This window comes from Pogona vitticeps, chromosome 1 (genome assembly GCF_051106095.1).
Source record: "Pogona vitticeps strain Pit_001003342236 chromosome 1, PviZW2.1, whole genome shotgun sequence".
NCBI lineage: Eukaryota > Metazoa > Chordata > Lepidosauria > Squamata > Agamidae > Pogona > Pogona vitticeps.
In genome coordinates this window covers 134,301,846-134,321,939 of record NC_135783.1, presented here as the reverse complement: position 1 = coordinate 134,321,939, position 20,094 = coordinate 134,301,846, and the positions used below count along the sequence as shown (strand labels likewise).

General features: G+C 39.2%; 1 protein-coding gene and 1 long non-coding RNA gene across 10 annotated transcripts in view; one reads left to right on the top strand and one right to left on the bottom strand.

The window, feature by feature from the left end:
• Positions 1–20,094, top strand: part of KIDINS220 (kinase D interacting substrate 220) — a 95,167-nt gene that overhangs the window by 40,612 nt on the left and 34,461 nt on the right. For 5 of the 8 annotated variants that reach the window (XR_012087653.2, XM_073001327.2, XM_073001314.2 and 2 more), the window contains exons 21-25: positions 1,260–1,404; positions 4,382–4,544; positions 16,663–16,841; positions 18,509–18,735; positions 19,590–19,700. Coding sequence is in view for 7 of the 8 variants with exons in the window: in XM_073001327.2 (XP_072857428.2) it covers positions 1,260–1,404; positions 4,382–4,544; positions 16,663–16,841; positions 18,509–18,735; positions 19,590–19,700 (825 nt within the window). In the remaining variant the exon portion in view is untranslated. The remainder of the gene's footprint in view (positions 1–1,259; positions 1,405–4,381; positions 4,545–16,662; positions 16,842–18,508; positions 18,736–19,589; positions 19,701–20,094) is intronic. The other 3 variants (XM_073001319.2, XM_073001324.2, XM_078387696.1) reach the window with 1 other exon arrangement.
• On the bottom strand, positions 188–8,776 carry LOC140707537 (uncharacterized). Of its 2 annotated transcripts, XR_012087660.2 has the most exons (3): positions 4,991–8,776; positions 3,496–4,031; positions 188–493 (listed from the first exon to the last, which is right to left on the bottom strand). It is a non-coding gene; the product is annotated as an uncharacterized LOC140707537 (long non-coding RNA). The 2 variants fall into 2 exon arrangements; XR_013542518.1 differs by having other exon boundaries at positions 188–4,031.

Sequence of the window (20,094 nt, the reverse complement as noted above, 5' to 3'; positions counted from 1 at the left end):
TTTCACCAAGCAGCCATCCAGCTCAGGTGCTGATACCTTAAATGTTTAGACCTTATCCAGATATGGGGCAAAATCCTATTGTATAACTTCGCGCCCGATGCAACTCAAGACAGGCACCTAAAACATTTAACTTGCACTAATTTCAAGCTTCCTATCCCACTGTTTTAGATTCTGAGGCTCCCTCAGGCTCCCTTTTGCCATGGGAAAACCTTTGGGAGCCTTGGCATGGTGGGGGCAGGCCTTCAAAAGTAAAAAAATTGCAGCTGACCAGTGGTGATCCGGTGCCTATTTTCAGGGACTTCTTAAAGCTACAAGAAAAAGCCAAGTAGAGTTCTAGAGGCTGGAATTTCCACCAGTGCATCTTCCCTTCACAAATCCACATCCATGGGTGTGCTTTGCTGGAGGTTTTTCTGTGTTTATTGACGTACATTATTAGCTTTCAGAAGATTCAGTTTCTTGGATAGCTGCAGCAAGCGTTGCCTCATTCGTTTCACTGTTAGGTTGGGAGAGACACAGAAGCACGTTAAGAAAAATACTCTTTTGCTGCGCAGTTTTAAAATTAAACAATTTAGTTCCATCTTGATATCTTTATTATATTTGGGAAGAGGTTTTTGAAATACATCTTGTGCATATAGGGTTATTTATATTCAGACTAAATGGGCTTGCAGAACAATAAATTCCTTTTTGAATAGTTAGATCTCACATTGAGTTCTTGGAGGTACGCTCTCTACGTGTCGGGAGCACAAGTTTGTTTGTGTTTAAAACATCCATGCCTGCCAGTTTTCTGAATTTGTCACAGCTGGTTTTGGTTGAATCCCATGCCTGCTTTCTGTGGGTTGAAGGGATCCTTCTTTCCACTTTGATTCAGCAGAAGAATAACGCCAGCAGAATGGAGAAGTGAATGATCCATGATACTCCCTATTCCTCTCCATTTTGAGAGCATCTTGCGTGGTGCCCATACTGGCAGAGAAGGAAACAGTTCCTACCCATTATATGTTCTATAGAAATAGTATTAAAGGGAGCAACAATATTATCTTCTCAAACCGTCATTGGAATGACACTTCTTGTAGGGAACATTTTCATGTGTGTGTGTGTGTTTTTTTTCCCTGGCAAGGTTGCTTGATGTCAAGGAAAAATTTCAGGACTTTATTGTGCTTCTTTGGAGTGCATTGATAAGATTTCTTGCCTACTTCACAGACTATAATCTGGAAGTCAGTTTGTTAAGAAAATGCATCTGCTTGTGTTTTTATTGTAATTAGGATACTTACAGAAGAAGACAAATGCAGCGTACCATTACACGTCAAATGTCTTTTGATCTGACCAAGTTATTAGTTACAGAAGACTGGTTCAGTGACATCAGCCCACAGACAATGAGGCGATTGCTCAATATTGTTTCTGTAACAGGTTGGTTTGCTTATTGTACTTCTAAGAACAGGCAAGGGAGACGAAGTCTAAAAGGATGTGGCCAAATAAGCTAATTAGTTTTTCTGTTTGTAATTAATTATTTTCAGTTAAATGCATGGTAACTTTAATAGCTAATGTTTAATTAAGCACAGTGTAATGTAATTAACGCAAGACATTGATTAATGTCTAGTTGTTAATGAAGTATTTGAATTACATTGACTACATCAGTTTCATCAGTATCTTTGTGGCTTTATGTCAACAGTATAATGCTGAGTTTATCTTTAGTATTATCCATTGTTTATTGCTTTGTTTTTTGTTTCTTAATTTCAGTTCTGTATAACCTTACTGTATTAGGAAATCTTTGCATCATGTATTTCCCCCCATGTTATATGACTTTCTTCTGTGTTTGCTGGAGACTGACTGTTTTTTACATTTCCTTTTAAGTACCTTGAAGGTTAGAGACTGTTTAGATGTCAGAGAATCACAGCTCTTTGGTTCTTTGGTGCCTCCTTACCATCAAGGCATATAAAAGGGAACAGTGGACAGTTCACTGAATGTGGAACATAGAAAGAAGTTGTAGTTGTTGTTTCAGCTTATATACCACTCCATAGTGCTAAAGCACTCTCTGGGTGGTTTACAGTATACATAGGCAAACAACAACTTGTCCCCTCATTAAACTAGGTGAGCATTTTACCGACCTCAGAACGATGGAAGGCTGAGTCAACCTTGAGCCAGCTATCTGAATCCATCAGGACTGAATCCATCAGGTCATGAGCAGAGGCTTGACTCTGCAGTACTGCAATTTAACCGTTATGCTATGGGGCTCGTTGCCATATTCAGTGTACTACTTATATAATTAAGAAAGTAGAACACAGAGCTGCCATTTTAAATAAAATAATGCTCAGAAAGTAACATAATTTAGACACTTTATTTGGGCTGGTATATGTCTCTGCAATATGTGGATATCCAACTACATCTAATGTGATATTTTTTTCAAATAATATTTCCAAAACATATTAGTAGCAGTCTCTTCTGCTAAACCAAATTGGTGCTCCAAGACAAAAATTATGATTACATGTAGATATAAGACAAGTTTTAATATTGATCCTTATTTTCCTTATCAGTTTTGAACTTCACAATGCAGGTGGCATCATCCATTTTGGACTGCTTTTATGTAAAATGAGAGCAAGGGAGTGATGCTAATATTAGCCATTAGTCTTGTCCATGGTCTGTTATCTGTTTGCACTGGATATGTAGGTTAAAAAAATATTTACTTCTAAACTTAGAAAAGAGTGACTAGAACCAGTTGGTACAGCTCCATGCATGCAAATTATGATATCATCACCCACTGCCTTTTATCTCTAATTAAAAGCTTCCTTTCCACCTTTCTCCAGTTCCAACATTCTTTCATCCTAGAGAAGTCGGGGGGGGGGGCAGCTCAAGATGGGTGTGGGTGAAGTCTTTAAGGTCCAAAAAATAGTTGCCGCTGATACTGAGGCCCTCAAAGGCTTCCTTAGGATAAAGGGGATTTCTAGGGCATACTGGAAACTGATGAGAGAGTGAAAGTAAATGTTTAATTAAAGATAAAAGGCAATGGCTGACAACATCATGAGCCTTGTGCTTGCAGACCTGCACCAGCAGGATTCTAGACATTAACTTAAATATGTTCCTGCAGAATTGAGATGGAAATTCAAGATGATAGAATTTTTACTGATTGTTATACATGAAACAAAGTTGGCTGGATAGCCCAGTGGTTCCCCACTGTGCATCCCAGAAGGAGAGCCAGCCCATGTGCAGAGAGTCCCAGGACACCCCTAGGAGAAGGGAATGATAAACCGCTTTGGAGCATTCTCTACTTGGAAAGCTCTGAAAACAGTTGCCATGAGTCAGAATTGACAGCACATGATGATTATTGTAATAGGAGAAGCAAGGAAGAATAATGGGCTGATTTATATAAAACATTTTATTCTCATCTTTAGCCAAGAAGACTACTCAAATTATCTGATCATCTCAGGCTTACTGTCTGAAAGAGATGACATTCAAGGAAGAGGGGGGGAGATGAGAGCTATTTCTTAAAGGCATAGTTCTTACCTTGACTTGCTGGGATTGAAGGGGTTTGATGAAATGGTTGCTTCTAAGGGATAAGTTCTGTTCAGCATCCTGTTGGAATGAGTGCTGCTGTGGGTAATTTGGATAGCTGTTCACACTTCTTGTACAGTATTGAAAGATGCTCATAAGCTTGCCACAATAGGAAAAAAAATTGGTTCAATCTATGCAATGCTAGTAAGGCATTTACTGTGTTTTTGCGCAGTGAAGTATTTCGTACTTTATCCCACAAGCATGAACCTTTTTGATCTCAACAGTAGTGCCCAGCTTGGCCATTGGGAAGCACAGTCCTTGGCCAGTGAACTGTGATTCTCCTCTAGGGAGGAACAGGATGCTTGTCTTGGGCCTTCAGCATTACAGGTTACCCACTTGCACATTTGGGAAAAAGTTCCGACATGTTGAACTGATGCATGTTTCACATTTGATGCACACATCTTGAGGGAGGTACATTTTGAACAATTTTGAAGTACAGTAGGATCCCTGGATCCGCGGGAGATTGGTTCCAAGCCCCCTTGTAGATGCTGAAAAACGCAGATTATAGCAAACAGTAATTTTATAATGAACATTATACGTTGCAGGGTCTCTGGCTCCCTCTCATGGCCAGTTCTGGTCACTTCATCTTTAGAAATACCGGTATATATTTCTATGGTTTTTCTTTTAATATTTCATACTGTCAATCAGTGAGTCAGTGAGTATTGATCCTGCAGAAGCAAGGGTCCTACTGTACACACTTTAACAAGTGTTACTTGTATAAAACACTCATGCACTTGAATTTATTCACTGTTCTACAATACTTTCAATAATCCTGATAAAGATAGTACTGTCTGTGGATTCTGTAATGTCCTAAAACTTATTTTATATATTATTATAGGCCGTTTATTGAGAGCTAACCAGATCACTTTCAACTGGGATAGATTGGCTAGTTGGATAAATCTGACAGAGCAATGGCCATACAGGACATCGTGGATCATACTCTATTTGGAAGAAACAGATGGAGTAGCAGATCAATTAACCTTAAAAACTATCTATGACAGGTTGGTATAGCTTTGATTATGCAAAGCATATATAGGGTGATGACAGTTCAAAACAAAACAAAAGGAACTAGTACATCCATGGAAGTTCAAGATTATAAATGAGAGACGAAGTTCTCAGGATGTAGAAAATAGAATCAAGCTCTTTATTCTGTATTCTTTAAATGGGTTGTTAAAAAGCTCTGGCTCAATGCATTTTGTCAAAGCCTTGTTTAGGAGCTCAGCATAACACAAAAACACACATGAGACATCAAATAATTCACATTTTCTTTCTGTGTGTGTGCGTGCGTGCGTGCGTGCGTGCGTGCGTGCGTGCGTGCGTGCGTGCGTGCGTGCGTGCGTACACACACACACCTGGCTTGGGTCTCTCAACTTTACATAAATACATGCATTTATACTAAGCACATAAGGCATAATAAAATATATTAGACAGAATATCAAACACATACCAAGCTTCTTTATACTCTCTGCAGCTTTCCTTGTTCTATACCAGCTCCAAAATTATTGAAAGTGTTTGAAAGTGCAAGCACTGAGAAAGGAGGCATTTGTACACAGCTGTACGTGGAGATGAGGGTGGCAAGATAACCAGCCCAGCACTGTTATCATAATAAAGGGAGAAAGTCTGTTTCTTTGTTTAACCCACGAGCTACTAGGGTGTTCAGTTTCAAGATCCAGTCAACAACAGTTCAAAACCCAAAACGTATTAATGTTTAGTGTGATATGATCTGAAATTTCTGAGTGGTAGATACTTTTAAGTCCTCTTGCTGCCAAATGGTTTTGATCAACAGATTCCTCTTCTCTCCTACATGTCTTCAAGGATCTCTCCAGAGCATTGAGAAACCCTCAGAGTAGATTTAGTAGTACAGAGGGCATGAGACAAGTGGAAATTCTTGTTGTGAGAGTTTTAAGTCTGAGATATTGAACTGACACTGAGTTCAAAAACCTGTTTGTTTGAGATAGAAAAACAAACCTGTAATTAAATCGAACATCTGCTTATGTACATAAACTCAGTTTAAAAAAGGAAAAACACTGCAACTTTGGCATGTATTATAACTGATCCTGCACCTGTTTGCAGCTAACATGCAGTAAGTAGATTATTGCAACCATGTAGTTTCAGCCTATGGTGATTTTCCTAACCCCTAGAACTAATTTAACAAACTTCCACCAATTCAGAAGCATAATTCGTATTACTCGATTTTTAACTCATCCTTTTATGCATTAATTGTGTTATCACAGTTCACCAGCCAAAATAAAAAAGTTACTTTTAGGGTCCATATGAAATGTTCCTCCAAATTTGCTACTCCAGTCACAAGTGGTGAATTTAGTGTGTCCCCCTAATCGTTTCAGAGGAGATTTCATGTTCTGAACTGTTTCAGCTCCACAACCACACTTAACAATTCTGTGTTCTTAGTTTACTCTTCCCTAGCCTTGCGCCCATCATATGTGTTTGACTACATCCCCCATTAATTGTAGTCACCATGGTAACCATGTTGGTTGGGAATGGTTGGATCTGTCATCCAACACATTGGGGTTGGTGCTAGTTTAGGAATGGCTGGTCTAGGTGCTGCATAATGCTGCTGACTTGAAAAAGGAGTGTTTGGGTGAGATTGTGTTAAGAGAGTGCAGATAGTAATCTTGATACCCAGCCTACATTCTCTGAACCAACCTTTTTCAAAGTAAGCCCCTTCCCTGGAGTAAGAATACACAAGTAAGTGGTGGTAGCATAGGAACCCTGTAGCCTGGCTTAGAGGAAGGGTTTAGTAATATCAGTTTGAAGAATTTTGTTTAAAAAGCTTATTCAGACTTCTTTAGATGTTCCTGTTAGCTGCTAGTTGTATTAATAATGTATACGAATTTACACCTACGTACCCCATCTCTGATGTTGTGAGGGATGAGGGTGGACCAGGTTTTTTTTAAAATCATCAAATATTTTTAAAAAAATAGATCTTAAGTGGGCATAAGGGAACCATGGAGTATTCTTTTCTCTTCAGTCAGCCTTTTCAGTCCCTTACACGGAATCCCAAGCACTCCAGGAAGGATAAGAAGGTCGACAGGAGGCCTGAAGGAAGAACTGGGTGAAAGATATCACAGCTACAAACTATTGAAGACAAGGATTGGTCTCCACATTGTAATCTTTCCAAGGTCTTAATAATAATTACATGTCATCAAGTCAATTCCTACTTACAGCAACCCTTTCCAGGGTTTTATAGCTATCGAGTACTCTGGAGTACTCTTTTAATACTGTTAAGTCATGTGCAGAGTTCACTAAAGTTGCTTCCCAGCTTTTAACTTACATTGCTGAGACCACCTTGGTTGTCTTGAGGGGAACTGCTAGAATACATTGGCATCAGTATCTGCTTTTTCTGTTCAGAAGTAAGTCCTGTGCAGAGTGTGGTGGCAGATGAGAGCGACAGAAGGTGATCTGAAGTATTTTGTTAACACATCTTTGTTTGGCCAGTAGATGGCACTAACATAACTTGGTGAAGAGGCAGAGTTGTGACACTGGCATGCATTCTCTTCATCTTTAGTAGGGTTTGTTGTTTGTTTTCCCTTACGGAACTTTAATTTTTAAAGAAGTGATTTTCAATGAAGTGATACTTGTATGCCTTTTCTAGTAGGGTATGAATGATACTAAAAATCTGGTAAGACTTGTTGGTGGGAAATTATCCTTACTGCAGACACAGTCCTCATACCTAACAAAATATGGATTGCAGATCAGACGTCAAATACTAATCAGATTTTGCGAAGGCTTTCACGGCTGGGATCTAATGGTTGTTGTGGGTTTTTCGGGCTCTTTGGCAGTGTTCTGAAGTTTGTTCTTCCTAACGTTTCGCCAGTCTCTGTGGCCGGCATCTTCAGAGGATAGCACTCTGTGCTCTGGTGTAGTTGGCTTAGGAGTGGAGTATTTATGGCTGTGAGATGGGCTTTTGTCTTTTTCTGTAGATGGGTGATTAGTGTGTCTTGTTGTGGGTTTATTGTTGTGATAAGAAGGAGAGATTATCTGTCACTGTGGTTGATGGGTGTCATTAGCTGGTCTTTTGTGTGTAGTGATCCCCGGTCCTTGTGGCTGGGTAGAGTTCGTTGACCTTTTGCACGCTGTATTTTTGAGAGCTGGGAGCCAAGTTTTGTTGAGTTTCAAACTTTCCTCTTTTTTGTTGAAGTTCTGCTGGCGCTTGTGGATTTCAATGGCTTCCCTGTGCAGTCTGATGTAATGATTGCTGGTGTTGTCCAGTATTTCGGTATTTTGAAATAGAATTTCATGTCCAGTTTGTTTTAGGGCATGTTCTGCTATTGCAGATTTTTCTGGTTTGTTAGGAAGAACAAACTTCAGAACATGGCCAAAGAGCCCGAAAAACCCACAACAACCACTAATCAGATTTATTTGTATTTCTGCTTTATGAGCCTCTTTGAAATGATGGTTTGAACCCTTGGTTTTGACAAAGTAACCATGTTGCACAGGGATTACAAAAAACAAGATCATGCTAGAAAAAAGCACACTGACAATTTCTCTGTCCAAAGAGATGTTCTGACATTGCCCTGGTGTAGGCAATAGCATTTTTGAGCCAAAACAGTACGGCTGCTTCTTGGTGAGAATGTCCACTGAGTAGCATGATGTCTCAGAATTGGATTATGGCCATCTTGCTACCCCAGTGCTCTGGATAAAACATTTTGTTGGACAGATTCCAATGCTGTGCAACAAAAATTGTCTGCATTCCCATGCAGGCTGAAGCAGCAAATCTGTTCTCTGCTTTGTTTTGCCTTGAAGATGCCACGTAACCAGGTCAGAGGGTGTGGTGTTACTCTTGCTGGTGTCGCACCACCACCTGTGGTGAACCATGCTGAACAAGGTGAGCAACAGATTGGGTGCAAGGACTGCATTGGCCTTTCTGGGCGTGCTGCTCCTTTAGTGCAGATGCTTGCATAAGGCCATTTGGTGCTGCTCTCAAGTTGCTGTTTATGTAGACTGTTTTAGGTTCTGCCGTGGTTTTACACAATTGTTATGGCCTATGGATCGTATACTAAAATGGCTTTTTAATGTTGATGATGTGGCTTGTTCTTTATCGTATTTTTCCATGTATACGACCCCCCCAATTTTGACCTTTGCTGGAGGCGGAGGAGCAGTTAATGGGCAACTGCTCCTCCACCTCCATCTCTCCTGCTGCTCCTGCCTCCGTTGCCCGCCTGATCACCTCTTTCAGTGTGACTGTTTTGCCTCTGCCTCCTGCTGTCTCCGCCCCGGGAGGGGACAAGGCGGACATGAGCTGGAGGTGAGCCCCGTCAGTCCCACTGGAGGAGGTGACTGGGCGAGTGGGGGAGGAAGCAGCAAGAGGCGCCCGAGCATGTGTGAATGCTCCTTTGCCTCCTCCTACTTCTTCTGCTGCTGCCTCCTCCACCAGAGGGGACAAGCCGTGAGTCCTGGAGGAGGCAATTGGGCGGCGGCAGCAAGAGGTGCCCGACTGCTCCCTTGCCTCTATGTCCTTCCATGTATAAAATGACCCTCACTTTTTCCTCTAATAATTTTAGGGGGGAAAGTCATTTTATACACAGAAAAATATGGTAAATTGTTTTGCTTTGCATTTTGATTATTTCATGTCAGTGGCCTTGTGAGGACTATGTCCTGAAAGGTTGCTTGAAATGCTTATGTAAGTGGCTGGATATCTCAGTGGCTTTGATATCTGGCTGAAGAGCCAGAAGTTGAGAGTTCAGTTCCCCACTGTGCCTCCTTGAAAAGGGCTGGACCCAATGATCCATTGGATCATCGGATCCATCTTAGAACTTCTAGCCCTGAAGTTCTAAGATGATGATGATGGTGGTGATGATTAAAGCCAAAATAAGTAAATAAATCAATAATATTTATCATTTCTAATGACATTGTTCATTGTACATCTTCTAAATGTCCCACTAAGCAGCCTTTGTTTTGGGAAATATTAGATATAATTAATAGAGAATAATGGAACGTGGAATACATTTCTAACCCACTGGTGTGTGTAGTTTCCAAATGTATTTACAATGTACGGTTGAGAGGCAATAGCAAATTATATAGGCCAGTATAGTATTGTGTAACATGATTTGTGGACCTACTGGCAGGCTCCCCAATATTTTTCTGGATTTGCATTGCTCCCGAGATTAGTTGAGAAGCTGATTGTGTGATCATTCGTGCAACTGGGAGCTTGTTAATAGTGGTGGAATGCTTTTGCAATCACTATTGCTGTTACAAGTGGAATACTGGCCATACATTTTATTAAATAAAGTTGACTTCATAGAAAAATTCAGAATAAGAAATTTTCAGCACTGGTAGTAAAGTTACTACTTTTTTTAACTATAAAAAGCCTCATTTATTTTTATAGCAATTTGATGACACATCTGCTTGCTTTATTCAGCTGGAAAAAGAAAATGTTGCTTCTTGGTGTTGATAAAGTTCCTTTTGTTAAATTATTTTCTAAATCATTCAACTTTTAACAAATGACATTTGATACTAACATTGGAATGCAATTTGAGCTAATTAAGCAGATCCTTCTGTAAACTATTGGAACATTAAGATGACAAACTGTTCATTCAGGATTATTATAATTGGGACAATTATTGTAATTTTGTTGCAATTATGTGTTGAGCTAAAAGCCTTTGTCTAAAATCATTTAAAAAATTTTTGTTAACATATATATAAATGTGAGGAAAGAGTAAAGTGAAAACTCAAACATTTTATGTTTGCTCTTCCAGTAACACATTTTTTTCAGATAATAGTTACTCATTCTAGGTAAACTGGCTCTATTTGAGGGAGACTTTTGGTTGTGTCTTTAAGATGAAAATGTTAGTACTGTGTGTGTGTTTTAAGGATTCCTGGACAATAGGAGGTAGCAGTGTTTTAAACAGGTTGAAACATTTGAGTGGAGGACTTAAGGAAAAGAAAGATACGTATGCACTTGATTGAACTATTTGCGTGTGGTGTTCCTTATTTCCACTCCCCTGCCTTGATGTAAACAGTATGGGTACAATCCAGATCATGTAAGGCAATTTACCTTTAGCAGAGGATTGTGAATAGCCTCGTGTGAGTTCTGTTTGGAAACAACAGCCCATGGTGTCAGAGATCTGCTTGACAATGATCTTAAAGTTAGTGCAGGCATCTGAACTTGGGTTGCATCCAGTGGGTGACTTTGGAAAAACATCTTATTTGTGCCCATTTTTACCAGATCCTCTGCACCATATTCCATTCTGTTTCACAGGGGCTCCTCATCCTCAGTAGCATTGTTTCAGAAGAGGCAGGGAGCTAAAACAGGAGAAAGATCGGCACAAATCAAATTGGAAGCGCTTGTAAACTTTTGCAAAAGCTCTTCTTCTTCTTCTTCTTCTTCTTCTTCTTCTTCTTCTTCTTCTTCTTCTTCTTCTTCTTCTTCTTCTTCATATTAATATTAATATTCATATTCATATTAATATATTGATTGATATACTGCCCATCTGGCAGCCAAGGCCACTCTGGGAAGTGAAAATTACATAGTTAATCTCTTCTATTTCTTTGGCACTTGAGTTGACCAAAACTAGTAGAAACCTAGTTCCAACTATGAGCTGCTGCTCCTCCCTCTTCTTCTTCTTTTGTTCCCCTCAAATTAGCAGTGGCTTTCCACATGCAACTCAAACAGCTCAGTTTCCTTTTAACCCTCTCCCTTTAACACAACTGCATCAAGTATAGCTACCACATAAACATGACTTAAGGCACAATTGCTAGTTACTGGTATTGGCTCTTGGACTCTCTGTTCCTCCTCCCACAAGCCTGTAATGGCCTGTTGCTATTCCGTTTTTAAAAAGTCTTACAGTCTCTTATCTGTAATGAGGACACTGTAGAAATTATTTTCAAACAAGGTTTGATATGCATTGATTTTGTTAGTGAATTCCTTTATGTGTTAATGTTTCTCCTCATCAGATTGCTTTAAAGTGCACTCAGTTATCTGATTTTCTTTCTTTAATTACTTAGCCAAACTGCTAGAAATGCATATATATAATATACTAGTTTATTCTTTCCTCCTTTGTGGTGTTAGTGTTCAGATATGTAGTGATTTTTTTTAAAAGGAACAGGTAAGTTGACAGTATGAAGAGAAAATTGATGCCTGCAGGAGAGAAAACTTCCTTTATGTGGAGGTTTTCCATTGTTTTCGCCCTATGCTACCACATATAGTTACCCTATAGGAACATGAATTGATGTGATTGAATTTTTGCTCATCTTGTATATGAGCATATAAATACAATATTTTACATACTAGTTCTAGAAAGAGAGAGCGCTGATTACACTAGAATCCAATCATACTAGAATCTCAGTGACAGTCCTGATGTTGTGGCACAATGTGGCCCATGGGTCTTCAACTTTCGTCTGCTTTGGACCCAGAACATAGGTTTGCTTTGGTTTTGCAAAGCCTTTGGTACTTACTCAATGATTGTCCTCTGCTCAGTTTTATTTGTAAGCAAAGACTTTATTTTCCCTCATTCAAGTAAGTCGACCCAAGGCCCTCAAAACAAAAGCAAAGTGATTGGCTGCCTCAAGTACCAGAGAGGTTTCAGAGTAGGGGTTTCATTCCAGTGCCTATTTTCAATATATATTATTCAAAGCAGCTTACAATAAGCAAAATTAACACAGTACCTGTTAAAAATGTCATCTTGAGAAGATAGTGTTAAAGCTGGGATGTGAACGGATAAAGCTTTGAGTAAACATTAATCCTTTCAGTGAAAATTAAAGTTAGGTTAATCATTGTTATTGCGCAAGTATACCATTCCTTTGTAATTTTAAAAATAAATAAAATAGCAAAAATGGCCAAATATATTAAATTTATTCCCAAGAATAATGAAGTAATTGTTCCCAGTCAGTCTATAAATTCCCATGGCTAGAATTCTGTGGGGGCTTTAGGTTGGCATGAGTAATCTGGTACAGATGCTTTTGGGGTGAAATGTGGAAGAGCTGTATGAAAGACACAGTTGCACAGACAACACTGCCTACCCAGAACATTGTGCAAGTAGCAACACTTTCACTCCCTTCTTGTTATGTGTGTGGCAGATGTAATATTTCTGTTATGTGACTGGTTGTGAAAGGGTACAATCCAGAGTCATGTCTGTGTAACGCTCTTCATATATGTTTATATTGTATAATTGCTCAGAATGACCCTGGCGATTGATGCTAAATAATTAAAATAGTGACCTTCAAATTCATGATGAAAGATATAACCAGTTAGCGATAATGAATTAATTTTAATTGAATGTTTCTACACTTTAATAGAAATGTAAAAGGGGTACGCATGGCAGGGGGATGGGAAACGCTCACAAGCACAATACAGTATTCAGTAAAATCACTTCAGCCTGGCATATTAAAAGCCAAAATGCCAAACAACTTACATACTTACTTCCACAATACCAGTTCATACCCATTGAGAGCCTAATGTGATTATTTTTCTAGCCGTTGATTTAGAAATATAATGTATTTTCTGTGGGTACAGAGATTAAGGAAAAGCACACTTCATGCCAGGGACCCTTGAAGCCGTGCAGTCCTTCTGGAGGGGTGGGCTTAACCCTTCCACTAGCCATGATGACTGAGGCTGACTTCATTTACACCTTCTGACGGTTATTTCCTCCCCCCCCCCGTGCACCTCCAAAGGAGTCTCTCCTCATGGTGTCAGCTTGAGCAACTGCTGTCCTGAAGGTGGGCATCAGGAGTGTGCCCCTTGTCCCCAATAAATACCACACTGCCTTCCGGAGCTTCAGAACCCATGTTCGTTAAAAGCAAAAAAACCCGAAGTTGCCGTCATGTAACTTGGATATCTGCCAACTTCATGTACTAGGCTTCCCTCTCCCCTGCTGCCCAACTAAATAAATAGTGTGTTGCGACAGTCCCCTGAACTGACTTATCTATGGATAAGGAAGTTGTTACTGTATTTTTGAAATGAAGTGAGGGAAATCAGCATTGGGGCAACAGATAAGAGAGATTATTTCTTCCATGTAGTAGTAATCCTGGGTTGTTCAATGGTAGAAGAAATGTGAGCTAAATTTTAGGGGAGGCTATACTGAAGGTGCTTTTTCTTGACTTCTAAGCAAGCAGCTTGGGCCCCATAAAAGGCTCTGCATGTACTAACATCTGCAGTTAGTTCATAGGAGAGATGTTCATGTTGCGGATTGGTGGGATAGATGTATGTATGTAAGGTTGTGCATGTGTGTGAGGACTTGAACCTGCAGTTGTTGAGAAAGTGATTTTAAAGATGGATGCAATTTATTTCCCAAAATAGATAATTTAAAAAAAAAACACACCCTGAAATTTGGCTGTTTTAGCACCTCTGAGGCCAATGAATATAATATAATATAATCGAGCCTTATCATTGTAAAGGCTGATGGGTGAAAGATGTCTGCATGCTATTTGTGACTTTGACAGATTGCTCCCTGGGGAGCCAGACTGCAGATGAAAAGTCACATATAGCTCCCAGGGAGTTCTAAAATGTGGGTCCTGCATGACACTGATGTTGAATGATGGTATCTTCTGTAAGGGTCATTCCCGTGTTCGTGAGAGTACAAATGTCTTCATGTAACCCCATTGCTGTGTCCTATTCCTGAACTGCTTTTTTTTTTTTTTTTTTTTTTTTTTTTTTTTTTTTTGCTTGTCCCCAAACTGCCTCTGAGGAGCTCAGACTAGCATATTTGTCTTTTTGGGATGTGTGTGTGTGTATGTGTACGCATGCTTCTGCATGCGTGCACACATGCTTTTTGGACATGCTTACCACCATCTCAAAAAAGGGCAGTGCCAAAGAATGCTCCAACTACTGTACAATTGCACTAATTTCACACACTAGCAAGGTACAAGGTAGGCTTCAGCAGTATATGGACCGAGAACTCCTGGAAGTACAAACTGGATTTCGAAGGGACAGAGGAACTAGAGACCAAATAGCTAACATGCGCTGGATTATAGAGAAAGCCAGAAAGTTCCAGAAAAACATCTACTTCTGCTTCATTTACACAAAAGCCTTTGACTGTGTGGACCACAGCAAACTATGGCAAGTTCTTAAAGAAATGAAAGTGTCCGACCACCTTATCTGACTCCTTAGAAATTTATATGCGGGACAGGAAGGAACAGAACTGGGAAAGGAATACGACAAGGTATATTGTCTCCCTGATCATTTAACTTATATACAGAATACATCATGCAAAAGACTGGACTGGAGGAATCCCAAGGTGGAATTAAGATTGCTGGAAGAAATATCAACAACCTCCGATATGCAGATGATACCACTCTGATGGCAGAAAGTGAGGAGGAATTAAAAAACCTCTTAATGAGGGTGAAAGATGAGAGTGCCAAAAATGGTCTGAAGCTCAACATAAAAAAACCCTAAGATCATGGCCACTGGTCCCATCACCTCCTGGCAAATAGAAGGGGAAGATATGGAGGCAGTGGCGGATTTTACTTTCTTGGGCTCCAAGGTCACTGCAGATGGTGATAGCAGCCCCAAAATTAAAAGACACCTGCTTCTGGGGAGGAAAGCGATGACAAACCTAGACAGCATCTTAAAAACCAGAGACATCACCTTGCCGACAAACGTCCGCATAGTCAAAGCTATGGTTTTTCCAGTAGCTATGTATGGAAGTGAGAGCTGGACCATAAAGAAGGCTGACCACCGAAGAATTGATGCTTTTGAATTGTGGTGCTGGAGGAGACTCTTGAGAGTCCCCTGGACTGCAAGGAGATAACCTATCCATACTAAAGGAAATCAACCCTGAGTGCTCACTGGAAGGACAGATCCTGAAGCTGAGGGCCCAATACTTTGGCCATCTCATGAGAAGAGAAGGATCCCTGGAAAAGCCCCTGATGTTGGGAAAGTGTGAGGGCAAGAGGAGAAGGGGACGACAGAGGATGAGATGGTTGGACGGTGTCATCAAAGCTACCAACATGAATTTGACCATACTCTGGGAGGCAGTGGAAGACAGGAGGGCCTGGCGTGCTCTGGTCCATGGGGTCATGAAGAGTTGGACACGATTTAATGACTAAACAACAAACACTGCATCACAGTGACTCTCATATAACTGATTCTAGGTTTCATCTTAATTTTTGGTTCTTGCTATTTCAAAACTTTTATTACTAGCAGCATATGTTCTAAAGTAAAAATATTGCTGCCTCTATCATAATGCTTTAGTTTTTGAATTCAGTTAAATATTAAGGGGACGTAACATTACAAAGCCTTTTCTGTGTGAATATTTTCCCTTTTTTTAATTCTGAGAAGGACAAACACATAGTTTTGTTGCTGCTTGACAAAAGCTTACAATTTACATAAATAACTTTCAACGGAATAGCTCAGAAGGTTGGAATAGAGATTTCAATCCATGAACCGGCAGTGGGGTATTAGATTCTGAACGGAAGCATTGTTCATCATAAGCAGAAGACTATTCACATTCAGAGTTAAGCAGAGCTGGCATTAACATGCAGCTAATTTGTTTCATGTGATTTCTCAGCTGTGGTTTTTCTTTAAGTCTTCAGCTCTTTTTGGAGTTCTGTTTTGTAAAAATCAGATGTTGAGAAATGTTTTAACCCTTTCTCCTCTGACTTGACTGTATTTGCTATGATCTCAAATATGCTTTGCATAGACTGAACATGTGAATACATATAGTGCATTTATAAACTTACAGATTTAGTCCATTGATTCTTTTCAGGAAAAGCATGATTAAATGTGTTTTCAAATCCAGTTAGTTTATCTACAATAAATACAAGACCTGACAGTGAGTTTGGAACCCTTAGCAAGACTTAAAAGAAATAATTTATTAATGTATATTTATTTATATTTATTATTATATTTTCAAAAACCAATTTAAAAACGTGGATGTTTAGGCAGGCCTTCCCTCCAGTTAATTCCTGATTCTCTCCCCTCCTTTCTCTATTATGGTTTATTTTTCGCTTGTTCTCCATCTTGAAGAATTGCCTAATTGTGTAATAATTCCTTTTTTATATATATTTATTCTCGTATTTTGCGTTGTAAGCCGCCTAGAGTGGTCGCAATGACCAGATATGCGGGATATAAATAGAATAAATAAATTAATAATAAATAAATAAATAAATAAATAAATAAATGTTGAGCTTATTTTACTCTGGAGTTTATTTTGGTTTCTTTAGAATTTCAAAGAATATTCCAACGACTAAAGATGTTGAACCGCTACTTGAAATCGACGGGGATATTCGAAACTTTGAAGTATTTTTGTCTTCACGAACTCCAGTCCTTGTAGCACGTGATGTTAAAACCTTTTTACCTTGTACAGTGAACCTTGATCCAAAGCTCCGAGAAATCATTGCAGGTACATACATGTGTTGCTATTTTAATGCCCCTGTTCTTAGTACATGTTTTGTTAACAGTGATACGGTCCAGATACGGGTTAGTTGTGCTGGCATTAGGGGTGTGTTTTAATTTGTTGTAACAAATGGCTGCTAGTTAGTGAGTTGCTGTTTCTACACTTAGCACACAGGAACCCACTTGACTGGCATACAACGAGGGATGACAATGACAACTTTTTATCTTGTGTGAAATTGCCCCTACTACATGTAAGCCAGTGTAGGAGACCAACAAGAGTATGGCCATTTGTTTGTTGTTAGAATCAGGAACTTTACAAAGACAGTTTTTTAAATACATTAGAGCTTAACAAATGAGTGAGCATTTCTTGCGGGGGGGGAGTACTCAAGTTAGTCTCTTGCAGCAAAACTCACGAAAGAATTTTGTGGCACCTCAAAGACTAAGAAGTTTGAGTTGTCATGAGCATCTGTGGACTGAAGCCCTTCATCAGGCATATGTAGGTAGAAAAAACACCTTTGAAGTGCCACTGCCAAAGAACACAAAGCACAAATGCAAGGCTGCTAAATATATTGCTGCCTTCCCACAGGGCTGCAGGATGATTCAGATATTCTGAGGAAGAAGAAACTTTCTCTAAATTCTCCCCTCCCTCAGCAAGTTTTAATAATGGGATGCTATCAAATCAATTCTGACTTAAGGCCACCCTTACCAGGGCTTCCTAATTATAAAGTGCTCAGAAGTGGCTCATCAGTCTGTTTTTCTGAATAGGTCAGAGTACATGGCTGCAAAACTAGAAGCCTGGAGTTTGAGTCCCCAGTAGGCCTTCAAACTGCATAGTCCCAGGGTGACTTTGGAAGAAGAGAACGAGAAATCATTTCTGAGTATTTTTTTTTTACCCAGGAAACCCTGGCAAGGGTCTCCATAAGTGACAATCCGCTTGACAGCACAAAATTGCTATGATTATTGCTTTGCAAAAAAAGTCAGCAGTGTTATACGAAAAAGGCTGTTGCCTTTTCTATATTACAGGAAATAGCTACTTGAGGAAGTTTGTATAGTAAGATCTGGACTTCCCTCAGTTTACTAGGCATTATGTAGCAGATCTCTCCTTGGCAAAAATGACTTTGGAAGAAGGATTCTGCAGAGAGCTTTCCCTTTGACAGAACAGAATAAGAATGTTATGGGTTGTTTGCTTTCACTAAATGCACTCTTATATCCTAATGCAAAATGATTCATACTGAGAGAGAGAGAGGATTTTCTGAATTTTTAATTTTTCCTTACAGCTACATTCAAGAATGTTGCAGCCTGTTAAATCTTGAACTCTTGGTTGCTTTGTTTTTAGACTTGCTGTTTTCACTGCTCCATTTTGTAGCAGCATTACCCTTGCACTTTCAGGAGGTCCATCTGTTCCTTGTTTCTCTGTTTTGAAGTCCTATATTTTCACTATGAAGTAGAGGTCTTCTCGACTTCCCTGACCTCAGGTTTCCACACCTGCCTCTCTGGTTCCAAGAGAGACTGATCCTGATGTTTAGGGCCCTTCTGTTTCAAGAGATCACAACAATTTTTCAAGTAACCGCCCCCGCCCCTTTTGTTCTATAAAGAAATGAAATGTAAGATAATTGAATTCAGATTTTTGTGTTTGTACCCTTGTTTGTTACACATATACATTGAATATTTCAGATGTCCGTGCTGCGAGAGATCAAGTTAACATTGGGGCTATCCCATATCCCACGTTGCCTTTACAAGAGGCGGCTCCTAGAGCATCATCGGTATTTAGTCAGCCATCGTCAGCCTGCTCTTCAACACACTCCTTTAATGGGCCTTTCAATGCAGGAGTTGTATCACCACAACCTCACAGCAGCTACTACAGTGGAATGACAGGACCTCAGCATCCTTTCTATAACAGGGTAAGAAAGATAGCTGCTGCTTCACATTTACACAGGATTGTCTTTTGTTAGTCAAGCTTGGTTAAAAACACAGTTGTCTTTTTTATTATAGGTGAATTATCTCAATGGTAGTATGAAGTTTGTGAAGATACTAAGTAGCTATAAGACTTTGCATAAATTTAGGAGGTAGGCAAATGAATGAAGACTCAGATCCATGTACACTAGTTTATTTATGGACAGAAGATGAGCAGTTTAGGGTGTCAAGCATACATTGAAGTGATTATTCTGAGAGTATCAGTACAGAGTCTAATATACAGGTATTTGCTCAGTACATTTTGAATCTGAATAAAACAGCATGGTGCCAAAGCTGCACATTAAAACTTCCCTAAAAAAGTAGGTTGAGTCAGGATGCTTTGTTACTTGGACATCTGTTGAACAGTTCCCAGATATCTAAACCAAAATTTTCCTAACATATTGACTTCCATGAGATTATCGTGCCCATGGAAAGTATACAAGCTTGAATTAGTGTTGTTTTGGCCCTACTTCTTAATGGTATCATTGGATACTTTCCCAGTTAAGGTATGTAAATGTTGTCTTATTTGTGACAAAAATGTTTCATCATCATAATGTTTGTCTGTCATTGAACTAAATTGAAATTGCCACTGACCTCAAGAAGGGGTAGGTAACCCTACCTAACAAATTCACCTTTTATTTGTTTCAAAATAGGCTTGCTTTATTTAATGCCAAGAGGTGAACATTTCAAATAATGTTTTATGTTTTTCATTCTTAAATAAGTTGTATATGTTGAATTGAGTTTTTTGCTTTCCCTTTGATTTTTGTAATGGTCCCTTTTTGTTACATGTTTCTTTCCATAGCCATTCTTTGCCCCATATGTTTACATGCCAAGGTATTACCCTGGTAGCTCTCATCTCACCTCACGTCCATCATTAAAATCGTGTTTGTCCAGGGAACAGAACAGTGGCCTAGTAAGTATCTCAAACAGTAAATGAACATCATAACATACATAATAAGACGAGTCAGTAACATTCAAGTAGTTGTTTTAATATTGGCAAATAGATCAGTAAGCTCTTTCTTCACAGGTATTTTTTATAAAGCTTCAAGATGAAGCTAGCTAACATTGTAAAAGGTCTTTTGCTTCCCTTCTTTAACAAGTTTGTATTCACAGAAATTTTGTACAGTTTGAGGCCAAAGAGTAAGCATTTTGAAGTTTAGAGTTAAAGAATAATATCTAAAAATCTGAAGGAATATCTTAAAAGTGAGAATATGAAGGTCCTGATGCAGTAAGTAATAGATGTAGTAAGCATTCTGTGAGTTGATAGAATTATTAACATAGCTGTGTTTAGAGATTTAAGAAGACTA